This window comes from Bos taurus, chromosome 19 (assembly GCF_002263795.3).
Source record: "Bos taurus isolate L1 Dominette 01449 registration number 42190680 breed Hereford chromosome 19, ARS-UCD2.0, whole genome shotgun sequence".
Taxonomy (NCBI): Eukaryota; Metazoa; Chordata; class Mammalia; order Artiodactyla; family Bovidae; genus Bos; species Bos taurus.
In genome coordinates this window covers 62,953,762-62,980,906 of record NC_037346.1, presented here as the reverse complement: position 1 = coordinate 62,980,906, position 27,145 = coordinate 62,953,762, and the positions used below count along the sequence as shown (strand labels likewise).

General features: G+C 54.8%; 1 protein-coding gene across 3 annotated transcripts in view; it reads right to left on the bottom strand.

Moving 5' to 3' along the window:
* Positions 1-5,820: 5,820 nt before the first annotated feature.
* The window catches only part of PRKCA (protein kinase C alpha), a 310,559-nt gene continuing 289,234 nt past the window's right edge, over positions 5,821-27,145 (bottom strand). Inside the window, exons 15-18 of one of the 3 annotated variants that reach the window (XM_024979613.2) lie at positions 25,440-25,547; positions 24,700-24,840; positions 14,600-14,647; positions 5,821-12,021 (exon numbers count right to left, since the gene is read on the bottom strand). In XM_024979613.2, coding sequence (XP_024835381.1) covers positions 11,857-12,021; positions 14,600-14,647; positions 24,700-24,840; positions 25,440-25,547 — 462 coding nt within the window. In that variant the 3' untranslated portion in view covers positions 5,821-11,856. 3 annotated transcript variants of the gene reach the window in all.

The window sequence follows — 27,145 nt, the reverse complement described above, 5'->3', positions numbered from 1 at the left end:
GGGGTTCCTGAGCTTGGTTCACACCATGAGGACCCATCCCCCAGCGCTCTAGAGGACCCATGGTCTCCCCAGGCCAGCCCCAGATTGCGTTCTGCTAGCACAGAGGGGCACAGGACGGTGACCAGGTGGGCCATGGACGTTGGGGGTTTTCCCGACAAACTGCGAAGTAGCCACAGCAGTCAAAGCCGCTGCCCCGCCGCCCGGGACGCCCTGCGCTGCCCCGCCGGCAGGCGGCTCCTCTCCTCGGCCACAGGGGCCTGGACTGCCTGGAGCCTGACCCCAGCAGCCCGCCCATGGGCTCGACCAACGACGGGGCTGACCCGGGGGGTCCCAGGTCAGGGGCCTCCCGGCCTGACCCGCTGGGAGGAGCCAGGAGGAGGCGGGGTCGGCTGAGATGTCGAGAAAAGAGGCAAAGCAGGCGAGCCAGAAACATTCAGAGGGCCGCAGGCTGTGTGCTTCTGGTTCCGTAACTCTCTGGGAACCACGGCGGCCCGGTGGGGAGGCGGCAGCCGTTGCCGGGGGCTGGAGCCGGGGCGCCGCGTTCCCGGACGGAGCGGCCCTGGTCTTGAATACGGTGGTGGTCCCGGGGATCTGTACCCACGACCGAATTCATAGAAACACACGCAGCACGGAAGACATGCTGGGAGCGGGATCCGTCTGTGCTTGGTTAGTGGTTCCTTTCCTCGGTTGATGTCCTGATTTGGATCATGTGCTGTGGTTATGTAAGCCATCGCCGTGGGGAAATCGGGGTGGTGGGTAGGTGGGAACTCTGTATCATTTTTGCAAATTCTTTTGAGTCTTAAATGATTTCAAAATAAAAGATTTTACAAAGAAAGAGCTGAGATGCTGACAGGAGTGACAGGAAAGGTCCGCCTCCCCAGAGCGCCGCAGATCCAGAGATTTCTAGGCCTGGGTGGGCCCATCCATGTTGACTGCAGGCCATGAAGCGGAGCTGGGCAAACTCCTGGTGCATAAGGCTTGGTGAACATTTTTTATTATTTCCTTAGGAAAAAAGTCCCCCACTGCAGAACTGCTGTGTGTAAGCGCATTTTTAAGACTCTTGTTACTTGTGCCAAATTTCCCCCCAGGAGGATTGTACCAATTTATACTCCCACCCGCAGCGCAGGGGAGGGCTGGCTTTCCCAGTGCTTGCCAAAATTGGGTTTTAATCTTTAAAGAAGGCTTAATTTTTGCCAAGGTAATACACAGAACTTGAAGTCTTGTTGTTATTTTTTTTCCTCCAGGAATTCTAAATTGGTGAACTGACTTGGACCACACAATTGGCTACTCACCTGCAGACTTGAGTTTATTTATCTTTTTATTTAGTTATCAGTCCCCTTCATGAAGTTGCATTTCAATGTTAAGCCCCTGCAGGGTCACCAAAAAAAGGTTACGTGAAGTCTGCTCCTGCATTTACTGTTTCATAAAACCTCAAGCACACGAAGGACATTGCTTCTTCCACTGCTCACTCTCTCTTCTGTGTAATAAAACCACACCCAAGAATTTCTTTCAGGATTCAGTGGAGGATGTGTCCTCATTCCTGGAGGAACACATATTCTTCCTCTTTTCCAGGTTGGGAAAGCCCTGTAACGGAGCATCGATCCCAATTGTTTTGGCTGCTGCAAATGCAAAGCCATTATGAGGATCAGTTACAGCAACTGTGTTAACTCTGGTGGGAAATACAGTTCGGTTTCTCCTGTCTTTGGTCCTGACCTTCTGTTTTTCTTATCTACTTGGTGTGTTTTACACGTAAGCTGCTTCAAATCCTATGGACCAGGGCAGAGGCCGAGACTTCTCTTGATTGTGAGCTCTGCCATTCACAGAGAGCCCTGACCTGGCGCCTGACACAGTCCTCACGGAGACATTTGTTGAATAGAGGACAGAACTTGACAGCAAACTAACAACAGAATTGACATTGGTTGAAAAGAAATGCAAGTTACTAGTTGATCCAAGAGCAAGAAAGTGTTACCAAGAAAAGCAGAGCTTCAAGAAGCCAAACGAGAAGGAAAAAATACCCAGAGTCTCAAAAATGTTCGGTGTTTCTATTTCTGGGAACCCAACTGAGGAAATGATCCGAAGTGCCTTCAGAATTTTAGGAACAAAGACGTTCGCCACTGAGTTGTTAAAAATAATTAAAAAACTAGAAATAACCTAAAGCCCAGTAATAGGGGAGTCAGTAAGAGAACGAAGGTGGTAGCCATTTAATGCATTCAATACAAAGAGTTCTTGGGAACTGCTCGGCAGTCCAGCACTTAGGACTCCACACTCCCATTGCTGTGAACCCAGGTAGGGTCCCTGGTCGGGGAACTAAGATCCCACAAGCCCCGTGGCACAGTCAAAATGAGAGAAAGAATTCTTAATGACTTGAAGGAAAATGTACACAGTAATATTACACGGAGAAGCGGGATACAGAAGCGCACACACATCACGTTTCCCACAGCATAAGACGACACACGCGGAGAAGGAAGGGGATAACCTGCAGCGTGGTCAGCGATCGCCTCCAGGTTGTGTGATGATGGCCGAGTTTTATTATCTTACCTTGACTTTTCTGTATTTCCCAGGTTTTCAACAACAAGCGTGTATTTTATGATAAAAACAGAAAAGAAAGAGTCACGAGGCAAGGCTGACTCTCTGGAATGCCCTGGGACTTGAACATGCTGCCGTCGAAGATGCTACTCAAGTGGTCTCTTGCTTCTTTTGCTAACAGTGGTCAGGGCCCTGGAAGGCTCACCCACCTACGCCGTGCTGTCTATAAAACGTGTCCACAGACTCCAGGTGGCCCTTAGTTCCTCTCCCCTTGAGTATGGGCTAGACTTAGTTACTCGCTACTAAGAAATAGCAAATGGTGGAAGTGATACTGTGTGTCGCCCAGGATAAATGGTCAAGGCGCCGCTCCTTCCTTGTTCTGTCTTGAGTCACGTGCTTTTGGGTCAACACTGCCACCCTGTCGGACATTGGAGCAGCTCAGTGGAGACCCGAGCTGGGCTCCCCAGATGGCTCGGTGGTAAAGAGTCCACCTGCCCGTGCAGGAGACACAGGTTTGATCCTTGGGTTGGGAAGATCCCCTGGAGGAGGAAGTGACAACCCATTCTGGTATTCTTGCTGGAAAACTCCATGGACAGAGGAGCCTGGTGGGCTCCAGTCCATGGGGTCGCAAAGACACGACTGAGCGACTGAGCACATGGAGACCTGATGGTGAGCAGCTGAGCCTTGTGTCAGGAGACAGGAGGGCGAGTCTTCTCCGAAGCAGACGCTCCCCTGAACGACCTACTGGACCGGCCGGTGCCCCCGTGAGAGCCAGCGGCGTGTGGGGCTGCTACGGAGGGTTCTGAGAGACAGGGTGCTGTTTTTCTCTCTCCACCCACACCCAGACAGCTCAAAAAAGAAAAAAAAGACAGGTGAAGGTGGGAGAGAGCCTTCCAGAAATAGTTACAGAAGGGCCTCTGGTCTCAGAGCCATCGGTCAGCTGAGAAAAGGAAGCTTCCCCTTGGTGATGGGCTGGGCTTCGGCTGGAAGCCGAGACGGGAGAGGCCCCCAGGAAGGTCCCACAACCCCAGCCAGGCTGTCTCTTTGGCCTCCTGAGCTTGCAAGGTCAGGAAGGTCAGAGACACCTCACTGTGCTGCTCAGGAAGTGTGTGACTGGAAGCAGTTAATTAAGCTGGGCCTCAGCTTCTGGTCTGTGAGACGGGAACCCCAGCTATATTCTGGGAGGTGTCCTGAGGACTGAAGGGGGTGGTCACATGGCAATTCCTCCAGAGCAAGAGCTGGATCAGAGTCAGCCCTTCCCCTCCTCCCTGTTTAATGATTTCCATGTGGTTTTGACCCCTCCCATCCATCCTTTTCTCCATCAGACCACAGCCTCCCGCCCCTTCCTCCAAGAAGTCCCCCTAGCCTGGCTCACATCTGTGCTCTTCCAGTTGGCTCAGCTTGTCTGGTGTTGCTCCCCTGGGGATTGTTAGTTACCCTCTTGGACTTTACTTTCCTCTTCTGTAAAATGGGCCCAGCAAATAGGACCCACCTCAGGGAGTCACCGTGGGCTTTAAAAATGCACTTGAAGAAACCAGGATGGTGCCTGGCATGCTCTCGGTGCCGTGTGTGTGCGTGTGCCTCTGTGCGGGTGTATCATCTGCGCCGTACCCTTCCTTATCTTTTGCCTTCTCCCCCGTGTCTGCTGAGCCCACACTAACTCTTCTGTTCTTTAGAACCATATCATACACTGCCCTCTCCTGCCTAGAATGGGTCTTCCTGCAATGTTACTTATTGAATTAGCTTTTTATAAAAAGCGTCTGGAGGAGACAGGGGTCCTTCCTGCCTTCTCAGAGCCGCAGCGCGGCTTGCACACGCCTCTCAAGCCCAGCCCCACCCTCCCGCGCCAGGGGCTCCTCGGCGTCAGCGGTTCAGCTGCAGCACGATTTTACCCCAGAGCACACGACAGGCCAGAGGAGCGAACCCCAGGGTGTCAGCCGTTACTCAGGTGTCACCGCGGCAGCCATCGCCCCCGGTGCTGGGCTGACGGCGAGATGGACAGCTGGGGTTCCCGCAGCAGAGGCTCGTGAACAGCTCGGAGCCGACTCTGAACTCATTCCTGTGTGCATTCTTGGTGTCGCCACCATCCGCCTGCAGACACCTCGGGAGCGTGGCCGTGACGCTGTGACGCTTCGGGTCACGACCAGCCAGGCTCCGGGCAGTCTTGGGACCCATTCCCTCATTCATTCATCCCACAGACAGGAGCTGCTGCCGTGTGCCCAGCACTCTTCTAGGTGCTGGGGCCCAGCAGGGAATGGTGGACATGCTTGGTTTTCTGGTAGAGCTTGCATTCTGATGGGAAAGGGCACACACGTGCACACAGACAGACACACACACGAGTGAATAATCGAGTCGGCACCATTGGAGCCCGCCGCCTGCCTGTGGAACCTGGTGTCACAAGCCAGGCTGGGTGAGGCTGGTGGGCAGTGGGGATGTTTGGTTTGTTTAAGGGTCATGGGGAGCCGCTGGAGGGCTTTACACAGGGAAGGGACCTGCTCAGACAAGGTCACGCCGGGTTCCGGCAGAGGGCCGTGGGGGTGTCGAGGGTGGCCTCAGGGGCCCAGGCAGGGAGACCCGTGGACGTGGGTCCCAGCGGCCAGCCTGAGGGCTCTCCCAGAGCAAGGATCTCAGCATTGGCAGCCTCGCTGTGGGCGCCCTGCGGTTGCAGGATGTTGACAGTCTCTCGTCTTTGGCCCCTGCCTACTGGACGCCCGTGCACTTGTCTCCAGACACGACGACCGGAACTGTCTCAAGACATTGCCAAGGCACACTGGGGACAGTCACCCCCGTGGGGAGTCGCGGCAAGCCCAGCGGGACTCGCTGACCAGCTGGACGCAGGCTGCAGGTGGCACGGAAAGCTGCCCACGACCAGGAGGGGCAGGAGCGGGGGGCGGGGACCACAGGCGCCCCTCAAGCTGGATGACCTGCCGAGCTGACCAGGTGGTGAGTGCTGGCCCGCCAGAGGCCGACCTGCGTCAGGGAGGTCGTAGGTCTTGGGCACCGGGTGGGGGGGGGCGGGGGGACGGCTTCCAGGGCAGCGGAGCCTCCGTCTTGAGGTTAATGATGGTGAACCGAGTGCGGCCCTCCCGGGGCTCAGGCTTCCCCACGGCCTCCGCGGGGCCAGACGACCTGCCCACGTGCTCTGGCCTTGGGGTCGCCCCGAGGTCTGGCCTTGGGGCACCTGTGGTCTGGCCTTGGGGGCGCCTGCAGTCTGGCCTTGGGGTCGCCCTGTGACCACGAGGAGAAGTGTCTGCTCCACCGCCGAGGATGCACACGAGACCGAGGACACGAAGGGATGGTCATTGTCTTTATTCGAACACATGGGCTTCCAAACTACAGTTAATGTATCTAACAGAGCATATCATGCAAACGGAGATCAGAGGGGACAGTGTTAGAGCAACGCAGCAGTTTGCACACCCGTCTCGGCCACGATAAACCAAACGTGACCGGACAGCTGAACAGCCTTCACCCGTCATCAGTAGGTAGGTGCTCACACAGAAGGGAAACTGCACCCGCCAACCCTGCCTCCTCCACACAGATGTGGGGTCTGATTGACACAGGATGGTTTTCAATTAACGATTTAAACCTGGTGTGTCCTTCAACCCTCCCCCCACAAGAGAGCAAAAGCAATGATTTGAAACGTTTCTGATCATCTATAAAAGATATTCTGAAAGACTCTAATAGAGGAGATACGAGGTGAATTTTTAGACTCAGAAGAATCACAGCCTTCATGGATGATTTTGAATAGTCCCCTCAAGAAAAGAATCACATTTTTCCAGGGAGAGCATCAACAAAAGTCTACCAACAGTCACAGGAGTAAAACCTCCTGGAGTGAAGCTGAGGAGACAAGGACACGGTTGTTTAATCAGAAAATGCGATGCTACCTTTTGTCTTATTTTAGAAAAATGTTCTTAGAAAGTAGACTTGATACTGTTTTCTGACAAATGGGTTTTTCTGACAAACAGGGATTTTTCTGACAAACAGGGGTCCTGTCTGCTCACACGAGAGGTGACACTGATGGGCACGTTTGCCGCTTTTCTCTGGACGTTGGAGAAGTTCTGAGCTGCCTTCTCGGGGAGACCCCAAGAACTGCACACGTTCTTACCCTGCATCACTGAACTTTTCCCAAATAACTGAGACCTGGGGACCCTAGGGACGGGAGACAGAGCGGAGGAAACACCGCCTCCCAGGCCAAAAGGTGGCTGCAGAGCCTTGAGGAGCAAGAAAAGGGGCCCCAGGGACCCTCCCCGCCCAATCCTGGAGCTACATCTGTACAGAGAACAGAAAGCTTCTTTCTCGTGGTCCAGAGTTTCCAGACTTTAGACAGTGGTCCCCACTGTCTATTAAAACATCAAGGACGTCATTCTTCCAACACGTCCCATCTGGACTTCCAGTCACTGTGAGGGGGCCACCACACCCCACTGGCGGGAGACAACCCTGCAGCGGAGTGCAGGTCGGGGCGCTCCAGATGGCCCACCCCAGCTGAGTCCTACAGGCTCCTAGTGATTGGGATCTCATGAAATCATTGGAATCATTGGGATCTTGTGAAATCTTATGAACTCTTTTTAAAATAAAATGAGTTTTATTTTAAAAACTCATTTTAAAGGAAGAATTGATTTATTAAAGTTCTCTATAAAAAAGTACAAATAGCTCAGTATATTCAGATGTTCTGCTGGAATGAACAAATTAGTCTTTTCCATAAGGTTTCAAAGTCTTTGGAGTCTGTGGGCCATAGTGTGGGTTATCATAAGGCTGTTTGATGACTGAGTTGGACACACACAATTATTAACTATCAGCTGATCACACAGATCAGAGGCACTGGGGTCCTAATCTCAGCTTTGAACCCTCCTGAGGGCCCCGACATTACAAGATTAACAGAATCGTGGCTGCGCCGTTTCTCTATGGCTGCCTTCCCCCACGTGTGACGCAGGTGACTTTTCTAACAGCAGACACAGCGCTGTTGGATGGCTGCCTCTGCCCAAACGGGAAACGGTAGGAATGCCGACAGTCACTCTATTTCATAAAGTAAACCCAAGTAACTCAAGGAAAAGGTTTTAAAAGACAGCTCCCAACACTCCCTGTTAGATTCCAGCGTGGTGACTACCAGCCAGGGGACCCGTTCTCCCCTGCTCCCCGGATCCCAAGCGTCATCTCTGGTTCCCTGCCCGGTGCCAGGGCCATGAGGATGTTTCGGGCGCCTGGTGGGGGAACAGACGTGGCTGCCCCTGTGGGGCTTCGAGAAGCAGGAGGCGGTAGACGAGAAGAGGTGACTGCACCAGACTGCAGTGAGAAGGTGCCCGACACGGGATGCTTCCTTGCTGGGGCTTTAAAACTGGACGGCCCCCACTCTGCCTTCCTGCAGCTCTGAGAAAACACCCCCAGCAACACACTCAGACTTCTGCTCGGTGCCCTGGGTGTGGAGGGCGCCTGCGGAGTCCAGCGATTTTGCCCTGTCTGCCCACCCCCGCCCCCGGCTGCGGGAAGCCACCGGCGAAAGCGGGTGTCGGCCCACCTGCAGGACACTCGGGCCCCACCCAGAGCTGGGGGCCCCTTCACGGGGCGAGGGGCTTGGACACTCTCGGGGCAGGAGCAGCAAACGCGCTCTCAAGCCTCCAGGAACAGCTACGCCCTCCCAGGGGCTCTTCCCCCTTCCTGGCTTCCTCCTGCTGCGGGCGTCCGTCAGTCCTTCTGCGCCCAAGCCCACCCTTGCCTGGACCCCTCGGCCCCCTCCCACGACCTCTCCTGGCCCAGAGCGCAGCAGGGGCCCTCGGGGCCCGTCCCCTGTGTCCCCGTGCCCCGCCGCAGACCGTGCTCATCTGCAGTGCACATCAACCTGGGTCCTCGCGGTCTTCCATCCGATCTTCTCAGCCCGGGTTTCTTTTTTTTTTTTTTTCAGCCCGGGTTTCCAAAGACCTCTTCACCCTCTGATTTTCTCCCAAATTCCTGATAAGAAAGCCTAACACACCTCCCTCTGAGGACACAGCTGGCAATGACCCTGAGGCACGGTGAGCTCAGTCATGGGGGCGGACAAGCAGACGTCGCAAGAGCCATCACCCGGACCCGGGGCTCCCTGCGACCTCCTGGTCCGTGCGGACCTCCTGGGAACCTCTGCGGGCAGCGCACTCCAGGTGCTTCCTCAAACCAGGCCCCTGTGGGTTTAAACAAGACGCCAAGAGGAGGGGCCACCCCCTCCCCATGGGCCCGCAGCCTCGAAGGACCATCCCACCCCAGCGGCCGCCTCCGGCAGGAAAGGGACGCAACATTCTGAACGGCCTCTGGAGCCACAGGGTCTGGACTCCCCCAGGTCCTGCTGCTGCTGGGCCCACAGGCCCCAGGGATACTGCCCGGTCCTTCCAGGGTTGCTGAGGGGCCTGACTCCTTGAGGCCTCCTCCTTATTCCAACCCTTGGCAGCTCCTCCCTGGGCTTTATTTTACCAGACCCCCATGAAGGGGGTGAATCCACAGAACGTTGGTTCAATCCACTCTGCTAACCGTCACCTACATGGCGTGTACTTTCAACAGAACTATCGTGGGATACTCAGTTTCTTAAAAAGCATCAGCTTTGATCTAAATTCAGGGCACAGCCACGCACTGACACGCCCCACCACGGTGACCCTCCGCTGACCCCGATCTTCCCCGGTTTCCCCCAAGTCTGTCCTCAAGGCCATAGCCGCTCCCGCAGGGCTGGCCCCACACGGGGGTTTCCGCACGTTCAGAAAGGATGGAAGCCAGCTGGGATGCGGAGCAAGGTTCCGGAGAAAGAGGGACAACTTGGAAGCATGTCGGCCGCGGGAGAACAGAGCGGCTTCCCCGGCTCAGCACTTGCTGGGGAGCTCTCAGTCGGTCAGAGCCGCCGTCCTGGACTGCCCTCCCCTCGCCGGGCACCTGCCTAGGGACCCGTCCTGGGGTCGCTCCACTCCAGGGCAGGGTGACTGGCTCTGTTTCTTGGGTTCTCTCTATACCTGGGTCCCTTTCCATCAGACCAAATGAGGTGTGGGGGAGGATGGGCCAGACCTGCACAGACGCCCCACGGGGGCCCACAGTCCAGCAACAGTGGCCGAAGAAGCTCCTCTTTGCTGGTCTAATCTGGTCTAACCTCTTTCCTACCCACCGCCTCCTCCAATCACAAGTTCCCAGGATGGGCGAGGCCACTCGTCTCTTAAGGCCCCTCAGGGGTGGTGTGCCAGCTGAGAATCAGGAAAGAGCCAGAACGTAAAAATGAGAAGACACGTCACTGGGAGACACTTTGGGGAACAACGGAGAACAGAGCACCCCCGTGAGGACTGACGACCACGTCCTTCGAAACGCTCTTCCTGCCGTTGGCGGCCGGCTCCCGCCAGGCCCTTGCTGTGACGCTGTCTCACAGATATGCTCCCCCCGAGGCCCGGAGAGAGTGCCCGGCCTCTTGAGAGCATCCGCGGACCGCTCAGGCCTGGCCTCACTGTCTGCAGGTGCGGAGTGGATGGCAGGTTGTGCCAGGGCTGGCACGCTCCCAGGGCGTCCACGCACCCACGTTGGGAAGGGCTTCCCGCGTCACTAGCAGCAGCACGGCTGCAGGAGAGAATGGATCAGACGAAACAAGCCTGGCCTGGGACCGTGACGACGCCACAGCGGCACCCGTGGCCTGGGCCCCCTGGAGCCGGCAGGTCCCCGCAGCCCCAGGAGGGAGAGTGACGCAGGACCAGGGCACAGATGCTGCTCGGAGGCCAAGGGCAGGGGGGTCTCACCTCAATGTTATCTCCAAGACAAAACTAAAACTTCTGTTTGCAGGTAGAATTAAGTATTTATACATATATATGCCTTATTGATCATGTAAAGTAGCCATTCACTTTCAAAATTAGATCTACTGCAATAAAAAATTAATAAAGCCGCTCTAGTGCCAAGGCAGGGCACACACAGAGCGGGGGTGCGGAAGAGGAAGCTCTGCAAGGGAAAGGAAGCTAGAACTTAATCATAGAAGCAAGTTAGAAACAAGAGCCTTCACAAATATAGCACAGTTGTGTCTTATAAAATTATCATAATACTCTCTTTATACTTGATACGATTATATCAATAATATAGATTCACTTGTTATTAAGGTTTATTATAAACATGCAAAGTTCATTGCATGATGCATTTGCAAAACATATTAAAATCCTTCCAGCAATAAAGCCTCTCTGAGCTGATATGCATCCAGGTTTCCTGACTCTGCAGCGCCAGGCGTGTCACTCGACATGACACACCAGGGGACCGAAACTGTACTGCTGTTCATCTCAGCGGACGGGGACGGGGGGACTGGGTCCTGGGGCTGCGGCTGGAGCCACACTGGGTGAGCTGACTGTACATCGTACTCTCGTGGACACCGCAACCGGTTCAATAAATAAGTACAAAAGGGCTGGGGTGCACGCTTCCACGCCCCAGGCAGCAGGCAGTGAAACGGCAGTGTGTGGGCGGGGTTGGCTAACAACACTGTGAGTAGTGGCATGATGGCTGATGGCACCCTGGACCAGAGTCATCTCCCGGAGATTATGAACGTCTCACACACACACACACACACACACACACACACACACACTGGTCTGTCCTTGATCTGATTTCTTGTGCTCATTTAGCGGATTCCTTAGAAGATTTGGCCTCTTAAAAAGAAACGCAAGTAGCAAAACAGTTATCAACCAAGTCAGGTACAAGATGACAAACACCCCCAACACCCATCTAGGGTTCTCTTCCTCTTTTTCTAAACCAGTGACCGCAGTAGGAGAACCATGAGCGGGTTACAACCGTCAGCGCCTGGGAGCAGTGAGCTTGCAAACTGGACTAGACTTCTCCCAGCCTCTCGGGTTCTGGGGACAGTGTCCATGGAGGCAGAGGACACAAGCGGCAGGTTTTCTGAAGACCCCCCAACCCCCGAGTCCTGCCTCGCTCGCACTCTGGGACCCCCATTCTTTTATTCCGAAGACGTGGTGGATGGACGTGTTTCCGGCCCCCTAGACTGTGTGGGTTCATTTGAACATCTCTGATCGGGAAATCTGGATGGTGAAAATCAACAGAGGTTTTGGGAAACACATCAAACAGTACCCAAAAAAAAAAAAAAAATGGGGCCAGAGTCTGTTTGCTTTCCAGAAAGGGTCAATCCCCCGCCAGATGTCACCTCTACGTCAAGCAGATGCCGACGTGACGTCATCTTCCGCTGAGATGACGCAGCCGAGCACGCGGGGACAACCACCCTACAGTTTTCAGGCCTCCACCTGGAACAGGGAGGGCCGAGGCCGGCAAACCCTAGGGTGGGGGTCGCTTCCCACGGCGGGGGCGGAGGCGGGGGCGGGGGCGCGGACCAGGCTTCCGCGAGGCGTCTCATACCGCGCTCTGCAGGATGGGGTGCACGAACTGGGGGTTGACGTAGGAGAAGCCTTCAAAATCAGACTGGTCGATGTTAGCGATGACCAGCTGGTCGGGCGGCGTCAAGACAGGCTGCCCTCGCGTGAAGAACTTGTCAAAGTTCTCTGCTCCTTTGCCGCACTGTGGAGAGAAGAGGAAGGAGAGGTCGGTAGGGGTTCCGCCACCGACCCCGGGGGCAGCTCTCCGCGGGGCGGGCCGGGGTCTCAGGCCGCTCAGGCGTGACGAGCCCTGGAGGGTTTGCGGCCGAGCGGCTGGAGAGCCGGAGCCAGCACAGCGATCGCTCACGAGGTCACTCGCGGGTGAATCGGCCAACAGCCCGCAACCGGAAGCCAGGCGGGGGAACGCGTGCCGGGGAGCCGGCCGGCCGCGCTAACGGACCCGGTCTCCTGTGTTCCGCCCACACTCCGCCCCGCCCTTCAGAGCCACGAGGACAGACACCGCAGCTCAGGGCCACGGGTCCCTCTGCCAGCTGGCAGGCCGGGACGTGGGGGAATGCGCACAGCCGCCCCTGACCTGAGAGGCTGGGGGCCTGTCCCACGTTTGGGTCTTTGCAGGTGTATTTGTAAGTTGTGTTATTCTTGTCTTCCAGCGAGGAGCTTCTGAAAACCTCAGCCCCTAAATTCATCTTCAGCCAGGACGGGATCAGCATGGAGGCAAGACTGGCCTCTTCCTTCCCGGGCTCAGGGGATGGGGGTACTTCTGCCAACCAGCAGACAGGCAGCCATGGAGCTCACTGTCTGTGGTTCTGGCCCGAGGGCGTGCGTGCCAGTGTCCCTGGAGGCAGAGTATCTATCTGCCCTGGACACCGCCCCCCCCGCCCTGGGGCCCAGCAGGCACTTCGTGCGCCGGGGCTGCGGGTAGAGCTGCCCTCCTGGGGTTGGGGTCTGGGAAACACAGCAGCGTAGGCAGCGCTGCTTGGGAGCCTGACCCCCAAGTCAGAGGCCGGGGTGTCCTGCTCACACTTGGGTCCCGGATCTCAGGGCAACTCTGAGGCAGAGTGCTGGGGATGCCCTGGTGACGTGAGTGACTATCTCCTCCTACCCCAGCAGGGACCCCAGGGTGGCACGAAGTGGTCCTGAGTCCGCGGAGCTCCCGCACCCCTCACAGGGCACAGCTGAGACGTGGGGCCACCCCACGCTCCACGTTCCCAGGGAGCACAGAGCGCCTTCAGAGTGAAGGCCAGCAGACACCCACTCCCACATGCAGGGCCCACACCAGACCATTCAGAGTCCAGGCTCTTCAAGGAAGAAAGGACAGGAATTTTCTTCCTGAGACTCAATCAGGGGCCACACTTGATTCAGCAGGAAAACCAACGAACAGCAACCAACCTCCGGACACGCTGGGGCCCCCACGACTGGTCGGGACAGAGATGTGGTGCGGGTGCAGTGATCAGGAGGTGGCCCCAGACTAGCGTGTGTGCTGGACAGCCCCCTGGGCAGGCCCGAGCCCAGACTGCCTCTGCGTCCACAGCAGTGCGTCTGACACCCCAGGAAGGTGGGGGTTCGGGGCTGAAGCGCCCGGCAGTGGCTTCGGGCAGCACACACACACCCCGGAGAAGATGGGGAGCAAACACCCGCCTCCCGTGGCTGCCATGAGGTCAGAGGAGCAGCTGGGGGACCCTGAGCCAACGATCAGGTCTGACGCAGAGCCAAGACGGGCCCCACGGACGCGGGCATCCGGCGGGGACCAGGCACGCGGCTAACTCGTGAGGGGTGAATGAACTATTAATAATCTACCTCCTGCCCCACTCTGGATGGAGCACTGCCCGCCTAGTTCACTGGACATTCCTGTGTCTCCCACCCCAATCCCCGCTCTGGATCGAACTGCCCGCCTGGTTCTCTGGACGCTCCTGTCCATTTGGTAAAATCATTGAAGAGTGAAATGAATTGGGGAGGTCAGGCTGGCAGGAGTGCGACAACGTCGGGAGGGGGTCGCGGGGGCCTGGGACGCGCACTCCCCTCCTGGAGCCCCACAGAGCTCAGAGCCTCTGCATCTGTGTACAGGGCTGCGGGGAAGAGCCGGCGCCTGCTCCTCGGACACTCAGCTGGGACCCCGGCCTGCGAGGGGCCAGCGACAGCACACAGCACACACGCTGGCCTCAAGCCTGCCCTTCACACCTGAGTGTCCTGGTGACAGAGAGATCAGACCCACGGGCGCCAGCATGGGGATTAGGGTGAGTGTGAGTAGCTCCAAAACGCTGAGTTACAGAGCAGAACACCAAACCAAACTCAGCACAGCGGGAAGGGTGTGGAACGAAGCTGGAAGAAAGGTGGACAGCGCAGCGAGGGGAGGACACTCCCCGCGGGCGGGGACCGTCTGCCGAGGACCAGACATGGCAGTGTCGTCTCAGGGGCGGCTGTGCCTGCATCCCATGCCCTGGTCTGGGGAGCCAACCTGCACGGTGGTCCCAGCAGAGGCGGCGGGGGGCACATCGCCCGCAGTGGGGCTCAGCTCCCTGACTCTCCGTTTAGTTAAGGAACCGGTGGAAGAAACGAGCGGGCGCCTCCCGGGAGGTCCCGTCCACACCAGAGAACCGTCTGGCGAGGGGCTGGGATGCCGGGGCATCTGCGCTTCCTCAGACCAGCACGTGGAGGGCGGGGGCTCGTGCACGGCCCAGGCAAGCGGGAGCACACGCCAGGATTAGGCAGTGCGGTTAGTTTGTTCATCGCCATCACCCAAGGTTCCAAGAGGTGCTCACCGAAGGCCTGGACGCCCACTGAAGCCAGTGCGTTTTGGTGCAGAAAGTCTGGAGGGGAGAACGGACAGAGGAGGGTTTGGAAGAGTCAGTGCCCGTGCAGAGGAGCCACAGGGTCACTCGAGCCACGTGGGGCACCCCTGAGGGGGACCTCCGTGCGAAGGTTCACGCACGCACGCAGCCTTCTGGAAGCTTACAGAAGCGAGTGAGCAGCAGGCGTGGTCCGTGCGGAGGGTGGTCTTACATCCTTCCCTGTGGCTTGACTGCCTCTTTCCACACACAGAGGTTGTATTTTAATGATAATTCAAAAAAGTGGACTGGGGCCTCTTTCACCTCCTGCCAACGTTCCCTGGAGATGGGCCCTGAGTCTCTGACAAAATTAAAGATAACTCCTCTCCCTGCCTGCAGAGCCTCTTAGGGAAGGCCACTCCTGGTCAGGAGGTGGCTGATTTATGGGTGACTTTGCCCATAAATGGGGCTTCCCTGGTGGCTCAGACGGTGAAGAATCTGCCTGCAATGCAGGAGACGTGGGTTCAGTCCCTGGGTCAGGAAGATCCCCTGGAGAAGGAAATGGCAACCCACTCCAGTATTCTTGCCTGGAGCATCCCATGGACAGAGGAGCCTGGCAGGCTACGGTCCATGAGGTTGCAAAGAACTGGACACGACTGAGCGACTAACACTTGAACACTCTGCCCATAAACAGGCACACTGAAGGGGCGGGTTCCTGCAGTGCGAGGGCCTGCGTATCTGAGGGCAGAGGTTGCAAATTATCGCGGCCTGTATTCTCTGGCATAAAAACGCACATGCCTCCTGGTCTTTCTTCACACTAACAGCCAACTTCACGGCATTCGAGGCTGCTTCTCCAAGGAGGGCTGTTGTCCTAAGTAGCGTGGTGGAGGACCTTCCTCCAGACCACGGCCGGTGACCACAGGTCTGCACTTTCCCCATTGCCTCTACCTCCCCACCCTGCCCCACAGCTCCCTGGGCCTTGCAAAAGAGCTGCTTATTCATATCGATAATTATTTTAAAAGTCTCACTTCTTCACATTTCTCTTTTGAGCAGAACAGCATTTGGGAGCACAATTACCAAAGAATAGGAAGACTTCTTGCCTCCAATTAACCAAGAAGATGCCGTCATGGCCACGTTCCAGGCTTAAATCAACATCAGCACATCACCTATGGCAGATTCCAGTCCCCCAAGGCTGGCTGCGTCCCCGCGCTGTCGGCGCGGCTCTCAGAGCCTTGAGCATCTTGATTTTAATTAGCATCATTGCAGCTGGTTCCACGGCAAGGCTGTGAGAAGGAACCGCCTGCCACCGGGGAGGGCAGATGAGACGCGGTGCAGGCCCGCTTGGCACTGAGACTGATTCAGCCTCTCCAGTCCTCCTCCTCCCTGGAGGGCAGCTGCTGCTCCGTGTAAACACCTTCTTAGAGCAGAAGACTACAGCACTGTGAGATGCCCTTGAAAGTGAAAGTATAGTCACTCAGCCATGTCCGACTCTTTGCAACCCCCATGGACACCAAGCTCCTCTGTCCATGGGATTCTCCAGGCAAGAACAGTGGAGTGGGTTTCCATGCCCTCCTCCAGGGGATCTTCCCCACCCAGGAATTGAACTTGGGTCTTCTCCATTGCAGGCAGATTCTTATCGTCTGTGCCACCAGTGAAGTCTGAGAAGCCCTTAGTTCTAGGAAATACACATGGAATAATGTTGGTGTGAGCCTGTGGCTTTCTCTCAGGTGACTCAGAAAATACATGTGTGTGTATCCTCAGCTCCCTGCCATCACGGAGATGCAGAGGAAGGAAGACACGGGGCAGTGGTGGGAGGTTAACACTTAGGGGGTCCAGGGAAAGGGGATTCAGCAATCTCTGCAGCTCTTCTGTAAGTCTCAAGTTATGATTATTTCAAAATAAATAAAAAACACTAGAACACTGCACTAACTTGGATAGTAAAACCATCATCAGACTACCTAAACAAACTGAGGACCCTGTGAGATAAAGGACTTTGAGGCGAATCTGACTGTATGTCTTATCACCGTCCAGATGAAAGTTCTTTTCTGTTTTCCGTCTCCTTTAGATAAAATAATAACAGTAATTTCTCAAGAAAGGCCACCTGACACAGGCAGCCCTGTTCCTAAAGTTCTGTGCTCCCCCGTCAATCCTGGGTGCATCTCTCAGCGTTCACTTTGTGGACTCATTTCTAGTCACTGTTCCAGTGCAGTGGGTGCTCCTGGCTGACCCGTGAATTAACTGTTCTGCTCCTTGGTGCTGGCGGGTAGGATTCAAGAAGAGAAGCACCAGTTAACTCTCTGATTGGGATATTCACATCAACTGTTATTTCTTGTAGGCAGGCTGAACAGAAACATGAACGCTGTTCTCGGGCCTTTTAGTCGCATGAATAATTGTTGTTCAATCATTCAGTCTAGTCTTGGTTCTTTGTGACCCCATGGACCGCGGCAAACCAGGCTTCCCTGTCCGTCACCATCTCCTGGAGCTTGCTCAAACTCAGGTCCGTTGAGTTGGTAAAGCCATCCAACCATGAACAATAAATCAAGATAAAAGCCTACAAGATGCAAATGACACTGGAGAGTCTCAGGCTCACATGTGCTCCTGAGGGCGGCTGCAGGGATGAGGACTCGGGCCTTTCATCTTTTCAGGAAAAACAAACAGAAAGTGCTTTCCTCCTCCAGGGAGTTCTCCGGGTGCTGGCCAGGCAGGCGGCTGCACCGTCCTCTCCTGATACCTCGTTGTTTATGGATGTCACTGGGATGCAGCCCAGACCCTCTCATTTCTCATTACTAATCGGGCACGAGTCCTTTCAGGGGCAGCGTCTTCTTTAAACTCAAAAAAGGGCCCTTCTTACATGAGATCTTTGGGACGCAGCCTCTTTTGATGACTCCGCTTTGTCTTTCAGATCATCAGGCAAAGCTGAGGTTCTTGCTTTGTTGTATTTCCTTTAAGAGAAAACTGAAACCAGCTTGTTTTGTACTTTTTTTCCATAAAGGAAGCTACGTGGCTGCCTTGTCTCCAGGAGACAGCATGGCAGCACAGTGTCTGGTTTTGCTTCTGCTTTGGTTTTTCCAGATAAACCAGTACACGAGGGACAGCCTGTCTCCAGGAACAGCCTCTCCGCCATCACATGGGGTCTCCCACCTTGGGGGCTGCGGGAGCAGGTGCACCCCTGAGCCTCCAGACTTGCCCCACCCTGGGGGAAATGGCCGTGGCCACTCTCCTCCCTGCCCTCGTTCACGTGAGACCCGGGACAGAGCCCAGGCCATGCTGTACTGCAGAGGCTGCCCTTTATGCTGCTGAGAGGGCGAGTTCTGTTGCAGCCTCCTGGGGGCCCAGGGCCATCGCGAGGTGCGCCGGGCCGTGGGATTCCACATCTTCCAGGCACATGGGTGCAGCTTCAGGGATGTAGCTTTGGGAGGAAGGAAGATGCGCACCTGGAGGTGGAGGTGGAAGACACGCACCGGGAGGACACCTGGAGACCCCGCTCCCTCCAGATGGGCTCCGTGGCAGCCCAGGGATAGAGCACCTCAACTCCGAAGGACGCCAGTGGTCCTGGAATAAGCTTTTCACTGGAGGGTCCAGAAAAAGGTTAAAAATAAAACAAAGATGAGCCTCCCAAGCTTACGTGCACAAACTTGATCTCCAGCTGCACCCTGCAGATAACTGCAGGCACCTGAAGTCTTTCTGCTGGTATTTACAGTAACCAAGACCATGATTTCACAGAGGGGCAAGTGCTATTAGCCCTTAATCCAATAAATCTCAGGGAAGTCAGCTCTGCAGCGCTTGCTATGAAAGCGATGAGCAGACTTCACCAAGACTGACAGGCGAGGCAGCCAGGGCTTTAAACGCTGCTTGGAGCACAGCTGTTCTCAGAGTTGGGCTCACTGCACAGGGAAAGGAAGAGCTGCTGGCAAAAATAAATTTGCCTGGTATTTTGTCAGCAGCAAAAGCCAGGGTGGTGCTCCTGCAGCTCTCTCTGAAATCACAACACCGCCCACAGAAGTCTCAGCTCTGCGTTTTAACTATAAATGCCTCTGACCCTGTCGTTGGCTCTGGACGAGGGAACCACGTTTTCCACCGAGAAGGCTGGGGAACCACATTGCAGGGTAACGTCAGGGCCGCCGTGTCCCCTCTGAGGCCACACATCCGGCAGCCTCGACAGCACCGGGGCCTACGGGGCTTTCTGCGGGTGGGATCGGCGCTCCTGGGGCTGTTCCCGGTGCGGGAGGGCCCATCTCCTGAGGCAAGGCCTTGCCCTGCTGCCCACAGGCGCCTGCTGTAGGGATGACTGTCCGGACCGGACTTCCCGACCGGGCCCCTCGCCGCTGACGCTCTTCGGCTTTGGGACAGAAAGTCCACTGTCCTGCTCCTCCTGATCCAGCCCGCACGTGATTCTGCCTTCCGCCCTTCTACATCTTCTCCAGCCTCGTCCTCTTCTGCGTCCACACATGCCGGCTCCCCGCACCTGGTGCTCCCACCAGCAGGCCCCTCCCTCCGCCGGCTCCTCCCCCACCCAGGCTCCGCCCCTCCCCCGGCCCCTGCAGGTTTGGGGCTCTGCTCCATGATTCCTGCTTCTGTCGTGAGCTCGGGGCTGTTTCTTCACAATCGTGGGCAGCTGATCCACCCCCCTTATTAGTACTGTAACCCAGGCTTGGTTAAACGCCAGCCGGGCAGCAGCAAGGCTCCAGGAATAAAGAAATAAACACACCCTGATCATGCCCACTGGAGAAGGGAATGGCAAACCACTTCAGTATTCTTGCCTTGAGAACCCCATGAACAGTATGAAAAGGCAAAATGATAGGATACTGAAAGAGGAACTCCCCAGGTCAGTAGGTGCCCAACATGCTACTGGAGATCAGTGGAGAAATAACTCCAGAAAGAATGAAGGGATGGAGTCAAAGCAAAAAGAATACCCAGCTGTGGATGTGACTGGTGATAGAAGCAAGGTCCGATGCTGTAAAGAGCAATATTGCCTAGGAACCTGGAATGTCAGGTCCATGAATCAAGGCAAACTGGAAGTGGTCAAACAAGAGATGGCAAGAGTGAATGTCGACATTCTAGGAATCAGCGAAGTAAAATGGACTGGAATGGGTGAATTTAACTCAGATGACATTTATATCTAAGACTGCGGGTAGGAATCCCTCAGAAGAAATGGAGTACCCATCATGGTCAACAAAAGAGTCCGAAATGCAGTACTTGGATGCAATCTCAAAAATGACAGAATGATCTCTGTTTGTTTCCAAGGCAAACCATTCAATATCACAGTAATCCAAGTCTATGCCCCAACCAGGAACGCTGAAGAAGCTGAAGTTGAACGGTTCTATGAAGACCTACAAGACCTTTTAGAACTAACACCCCAAAAAGATGTCCTTTTCATTATAGGGGACTGGAATGCAAAAGTAGGAAGTCAAGAAACACCTGGAGTAACAGGCAAATTTGGCCTTGGAATACGGAATGAAGCAGGGCAAAGACTAATAGAGTTTTGCCAAGAAAATGCACTGGTCATAGCAAACACCCTCTTCCAACAACACAAGAGAAGACTCTATACATGGACATCACCAGATGGTCAACACCGAAATCAGATTGATTATATTCTTTGCAGCCAAAGATGGAGAAGCTCTATACAGTTAGCAAAAACAAGACCAGGAGCTGACTGTGGCTCAGATCATGAACTCCTTATTGCCAAATGCAGACTTAAACTGAAGAAAGTAGGGAAAACCACTAGACCATTCAGGTATGACCTAAATCAAATCCCTTATGATTATACAGTGGAACTGAGAAATAGATTTAAGGGCCTAGATCTGATAGATAGAGTGCCTGATGAACTATGGACTGAGGTTCGTGACACTGTACAGGAGACAGGGATCAAGACCATCCCCATGGAAAAGAAATGCAAAAAAGCAAAATGGCTGTCTGGGGAGGTCTTACAAATAGCTGTGAAAAGAAGAGAAGCGAAAAGCAAAGGAGAAAAGGAAAGATATAAGCATCTGAATGCAGAGTTCCAAAGAATAGCAAGAAGAGACAAGAAAGCCTTCTTTAGCAATCAATGCAAAGAAATAGAGGAAAACAACAGAATGGGAAAGACTAGAGATCTCTTGAAGAAAATTAGAGATACCAAGGGAACATATCATGCAAAGATGGGCTCGATAAAGGACAGAAATGTTATGGACCTAACAGAAGCAGAAGATATTAAGAAGAGATGGCAAGAATACACAGAAGAACTGTACAAAAAAGATCTTCATGACCCAGATAATCACGATGGTGTGATCACTCACCTAGAGCCAGACATCCTGGAATGTGAAGTCAAGTGGGCCGTAGAAAGCATCACTACGAACAAAGCTAGTGGAGGTGATGGAATTCCAGTTGAGCTCTTCCAAATCCTGAAAGATGATGCTGTGAAAGTGCTGCACTCAATATGCCAGCAAATTTGGAAAACTTAGCAGTGGCCACAGGACAGGAAAAGGTGAGTTTTCATTCCAATCCCAAAGAAAGGCAATGCCAAAGAATGCTCAAACTACCGCACAATTACACTCATCTCACACACTAGTAAAGTAATGCTCAAAATTCTCCAAGCCAGGCTTCAGCAATATGTGAACCGTGAACTTCCTGATGTTCAAGCTGGTTTTAGAAAAGGCAGAGGAACCAGAGATCAAATTGCCAACATCCGCTGGATCATGGAAAAAGCAAGAGAGTTCCAGAAAAACATCTATTTCTGCTGTATTGACTATACCAAAGCCTTTGACTGTGTGGATCACAATAAACTGTGGAAAATTCTGAAAGAGATGGGAATACCAGACCACCTGATCTGCCTCTTGAGAAATCTGTATGCAGGTCAGGAAGCAACAGATAGAACTGGACATGGAACAACAGACTGGTTCCAAATAGGAAAAGGAGTACGTCAAGGCTGTATATTGTCACCCTGCTTATTTAACTTCTTTGCAGAATATATCATGAGGAACGCTGGACTGGAAGAAACACAAGCTGGAATCAAGATTGCCGGGAGAAATATCAATAACCTCAGATATGCAGATGACACCACCCTTATGGCAGAAAGTGAAGAGGAACTCAAAAGCCTCTTGATGAAAGTGAAAGTGGAGAGTGAAAAAGTTGGCTTAAAGCTCAACATTCGGAAAACGAAGATCATGGCATCCGGTCCCATCACTTCATGGGAAATAGATGGGGAAACAGTGGAAAAAGTGTCAGACTTTATTTTTCTGGGCTCCAAAATCACTGCAGATGGTGACTGCAGCCATGAAATTAAAAGACGCTTACTCCTTGGAAGGAAAGTTATGACCAACCTAGATAGCATATTCAAAAGCAGAGACATTACTTTGCCAACAAAGTCCATCTAGTCAAGGCCATGGTTTTTCCTGTGGTCATGTATGGATGTGAGAGTTGGACTGTGAAGAAGGCTGAGTGCTGAAGACTTGATGCTTTTGAACTGTGGTGTTGGAGAAGACTCTTGAGAGTCCCTTGGACTGCAAGGAGATCCAACCAGTCCATTCTGAAGGAGATCAGCCCTGGGATTTCTTTGGAAGGAATGATGCTAAAGCTGAAATTCCAGTACTTTGGCCACCTCATGGAAGAGTTGACTCATTGGAAAAGACCCTGATGCTGGGAGGGATTGGGGGCAGGAGGAGAAGGGGACGACAAAGGATGAGATGGCTGGATGGCATCGCTGACTCGATGGACCTGAGTCTGGGTGAACTCCGGGAGTTGGTGATGGACAGGGAGGCCTGGTGTGCTGCGATTCATGGGGTTGCAAAGAGTCGGACACGACTGAGCGACTGAACTGAACTGATCATGGCTCAACTGCCTAACTCCCTTCTGGGGAGTTCTGTGGGCCTGGGGAGCGACCTGCCTTCTAGGCTGCCAGAGCAAGGACTTCATGTTTCCCCCCACGTCTGAGTTCAGGGCCACCATAGCCACGCGTGGGAGGCTGTGCCAAGAAATGATTTCTTCTGAAGATGAAGTGAGAACAGAGAGAAGAAGAAGATGGATATTCTGGTTGACTTGGCTGCATGTCCTCTCTTTCTGGAGTGTGACTGACAAGTAATTGCACTTTGCTCAACACACGAGCAGGGTCAGCCCGTGTCTCTACGCTGCTGCTGCTCAGAAACCATGCTGTGAGTGGGACGCTACCCTTGGTTTCCCAGGCGGCACCCGTGGTGAAGAACCTGCCCGCCAGTGCGGGGGACGCAAGTGAGGCGGCTCAGTCCCTGGGTCGGGAGGATCCCCTGGAGGAGGGCATGGCAACCCACTCCAGTGTTCTTGCCTGGAGAATCCCATGGACAGAGGAGCCTGGCGGGCTGCAGTCCATGGGGTTGCAAAGAGTCGGACACGACTGAAGCAACTTAGGACGCATGCACAGGATACTGTTGTACCAGTCAGTTCAGTCGCTCAGTTGTGTCCGACTCTTTTCGACCCCATGGACTGCAGCACGCCAGGCCTCCCTGTCAATCAGCAACTCCCGGAGTTCACTCAAACTCATGTCCATTGAGTCAGTGATGCCATCCAACCATCTTATCCTCTGTCACCTCCTTCTCCTCCCGCCTTCAATCTTTCCCAGCATCAGCGTCTTTTCCAGTGAGTCAGTTCTTCGCATCAGGTGGCCAAATTATTGGAGTTTCAGCTTCAGCCTCAGTCCTTCCAATGAATATTCAGGACTGATTTCCTTTAGGATGGACTTGTTGGATATCCTTGCAGTCCAATGGACTCTCAAGAGTCTTCTACAACACCACAGTCCAAAAGCATCAATTCTTCGGTGCTCAGCTTTCTCTGTGTTCCCACTCTCACATCCATACATGATAACTGGAAAAACCATAGCTTTGACTAGACGGACCTTTGTTGGCAAAGTAACGTCTCTGCTTTTGAATATGCCGTCTAGGTTGTGTACTGTTGAATTCCTCTCGTATTTAACTTAAGAAGCCTACATAGATGTGAAAGGGGAGAGAGAAAATCCCTGACAGAATACTCCACTGAGCCCGCCTGCAGCACCCCTCATCACTGTCTTTATCCAACGTCCTCCTACACCAGGTTCTGCAACCTGGAGGCGGATCTGCTCCCACGGGAGCTTCCTGACTCAGAGCCGGGACCGGCTACAGAGAAGCTGGGTGGCAGAGACACGAGGGCCCTACTTGAAATGATGACTCAGGAGGAAGTCAACTGACCCGATTAATTTCAGCTTTTCTTTAGTTTGTGCTAAAAATATCTTGGAAAAATAAAATCCATGGGCTCACCAGCAGCAGTTTTATTCTTGGAGGAGAGGACACATAAGCAGATTGGATGAGAAAGCTGCTGCTCTGAGAAAGCCACAAGCCCCCCAGGGGCTACCTTAGCGCCCCAGGAGGGTCCCTGTGCAGGCTCAGGCGGCCCCTGTCGGAGGAGACAGATTCGGGCTGAACCAGCCCCGTGGACGCTCCTGATGCCGCCTGTGAGCAGCGCTGCTCCCCGGCGCTCTGGGAGCCCCTCTCCCGGCTGAGATGGGGTGTGAAGATGCAGCCATGTGCAATGGGGAAAGATCCTGGGGCCAGAACACCGGAGCTGCGTCCTGGTTCCACCACCTAGCAGCTGTGTGTCCTCGAGCAAGTGAGTCAGCCTCTCTGTGCCTCAGTGTTCTGGACTGTAAACTGGGGACCATGATCGCCACCTCGCTGGGTTGTTGTGAGGGTTAAACGGACGAATTTGTAAACGAACAAGGAACAGGGCCGAGGGGAGGTCATACAGTAAGAATGGAAGCCAAGGCACCATGCTGGAGAGGGGCGGACACAGTCCTTGGGGCAGGGGCCTGGCCAGGGTGCGGACCGTCCCCAGGCCCGCCGGTGGGCCGGCTGAGGCCTCCTTATGCTTTCGGGCCCCTGTTGGCCGAGGCCAGGCCAGGAGAGCTGCATGCACCCAAGGGGTCCTGTGAGGCCAAGACAGGAGGTCCTGCCCTGGTTCTCACATCTCATGGGGGCAGCTCTGCTGCCTACGGAGGGCATGGGGGCCACACGACTGAGGCCCACTGGGAACTGCAGAGGCCGGGGGGTCACCAGCCCCCTCCCTCCAGAAGAAAGCCCCGGGACCCCAGGAAGAAGGGCCGGGCACCAACTCACCACTTTGGGCTTGAAGGGTGGCTGGATCTCACGGTTCTCCAGCTTCTCCCAGTCGATCCTCCGGAAGAAGGCATGCTCCCGCACGTCGCGCTCGCCCTCGGGCCCGCAGCCCAGCCGCTTCCCGGGGTGCTTGGTCATCAGCTAGAGGCGGGGGAGAAAGAGGCTCCCGCGTGGGACAGGGCAACACGGGGGCTGCCGTGCAGTCCCGGACTGTGTACCGATCCCCGCTGACAGCCGAGCCGGAGCGCTCTCACCAAAGTAAAAAAGGTGATGCGAGGTGACGGCTGAGCGACGTCGGCTGCGGGAGCCCTTTCACACTGTGCGATGGTCAGACCAGCACACTGAGGCCTGAAACACGCGCTACGATCAGTACAACGGAAAAAAGACAGGAGCAAACAGGTCCACTGGAACAACGCTGGGGTGGGTGGGCGCCCTCTGGCTGCTCTGCGCCCAGATCCCCAGATCGAGAGCCCCTGGGCCGCAACTAAGACCCGGCACAGCCAAATAACAAGCTTGTTAAAGGCACAGTCGCTGCACCTGGTGTGTGCTCGAGGCGTTGCAGGCCAGCATCACATGCCTGCTTGCTGCCTGGACCAAAATGCTCTGAACCCAAGACTCATGGTTCACAAAAGCACACGCTGTCACAAGAAAGGCGCCACCTGAAACCTGGGGGCGTGGGCACGTGGCCCCCCAGGATGCCTCTGAGACGTGCCAGGAGGCATCTCCGGCCTGTGACTCACCCCTTTGCAGATGGACACGGCCTCCTTGGACAAGGACTTGGGGTACGAGACGTTGTGCTCCATGATGGACTGGAACAGCTCGTCCTCGTCCTCGCCGTCGAACGGAGGCTGGTGCGGAAAAGAGGGGGAGGGGACGACTTAGGCTGAGAGGCTCACCCCTCGGGCCCACAGATGCCGCTCAGTGCCAGGGAACAGCCGGCTCCTTGCACACACGGGCTGCACACTCGTGGGCTGATTACTTTTAATTAGGTTGGTGGTTGAGTGTGTTTTCCATTTTTTCCTCTGTCCCTTTAATTATCTTGCCCTGGGCAACCCCAAAAGTCTTTAGGGAAAATGCTTTTGAGTAATGCTTGTAACAATTTGCAAATAAATTATAATTAATCCATTAACCTGTTCTTAATCTCTTCTGAGTTTATTGCTATTACAGTCAACCAACCGCAGATCGAAAGTGAAACAAAAGTCCAAAACATTTTAAAAAGCAAAACTCAGGATTCTCTGGCCATCCAGTGGTTAGGACGTGGTGCTTTCACCACCAGCACCCGGGTTTGATCCCTGCTGGGACACTAATATCCCACAAGCCAGGCAGGATGGCCAAAAATAAACGAATACAGGAAAAGGAAAACCTGAAACTGCCACACTGGCAAACACAGAGCATCGATCCTGTATTTACAGCTACATACATAGCACTTACAGCGCTTTAGGCTTTCAGCAAACACAGACCGTTGATACGGTATTCACAACCACGCATGTAGCACTTGCACCGTGTCGGGTGTACTGAGTAACACGGAAGGACACGCGCGGCCTGCGCAGACACCGCACGGTCTACACCGGGACTTGCGCCTCCCAGGGACCCAGCGGGAGCCAGTCCCCCCCAGGAACCTGGCTGTCTGTGGGGTCCGTGAACTAGTCCCCCCCAGGAACCCAGTGGTCTGTGGGGTCCGGGAGCCAGTCCCCACCAGGGACCCGGCGGTCGGGGTCCGGGAACCAGTCCCTGCCGATGCCAAGCGGCAAACGCTCCTCATCTATGGTCTCTCTAGATTGCAGGCTTCCTGAAGGTCAGGTCTGTGTGCTTCTCAGAACCTTCACCAGGCACATTTAATACATCCGCATTGAATGGATACTAAGTGAATTGATGGAAGTGACTTGTCAGAAAGGGTGACTCTTTTCCAAGAACAAAGATTCAGAGACTTCTTTGGGGGTATTTATTTACATTTTCTCCTACGAAGGCTCTTAGCTATGGAGGGCAAGCTCCTCAGCACACTCGGAGGCTGACAGGAAAGAGAAAGTCGCTCAGTCGTGTCTGACTCTTTGTGACCCTGTGGACTATAGAGTCCATGGAATTCTCCAGGCCAGACTACTGGGTGGGAAGCCTTTCCCTTCTCCAGGGGATCTTCCCAACCCAGGGATCAAACCCAGGTCTCCCACATTGCAGGTGGATTCTTTACCAGCTGAGCCACCAGGGAAGCCCCTGGAGGGCTGAGAAGTCATCGGAAGCTGCCCGGGACAGAATCATGGGTAGAAACGGCTGAGACGTGCCTGGGGCTCCCCAGCCCCGCAGCCCCACGCCGAGCTCGTGGCCAGCCCTCTGCCAGCCCTCTGGCTCTTGGGGGCCTGTGGCTGGCACAGTGCAGGCAGGAGAGATGCATGTGGGCTCCAGGCTGGCCCCTCAACACTCTGTCCCCCTCTCTCCACCAGCCAGTTGAGTA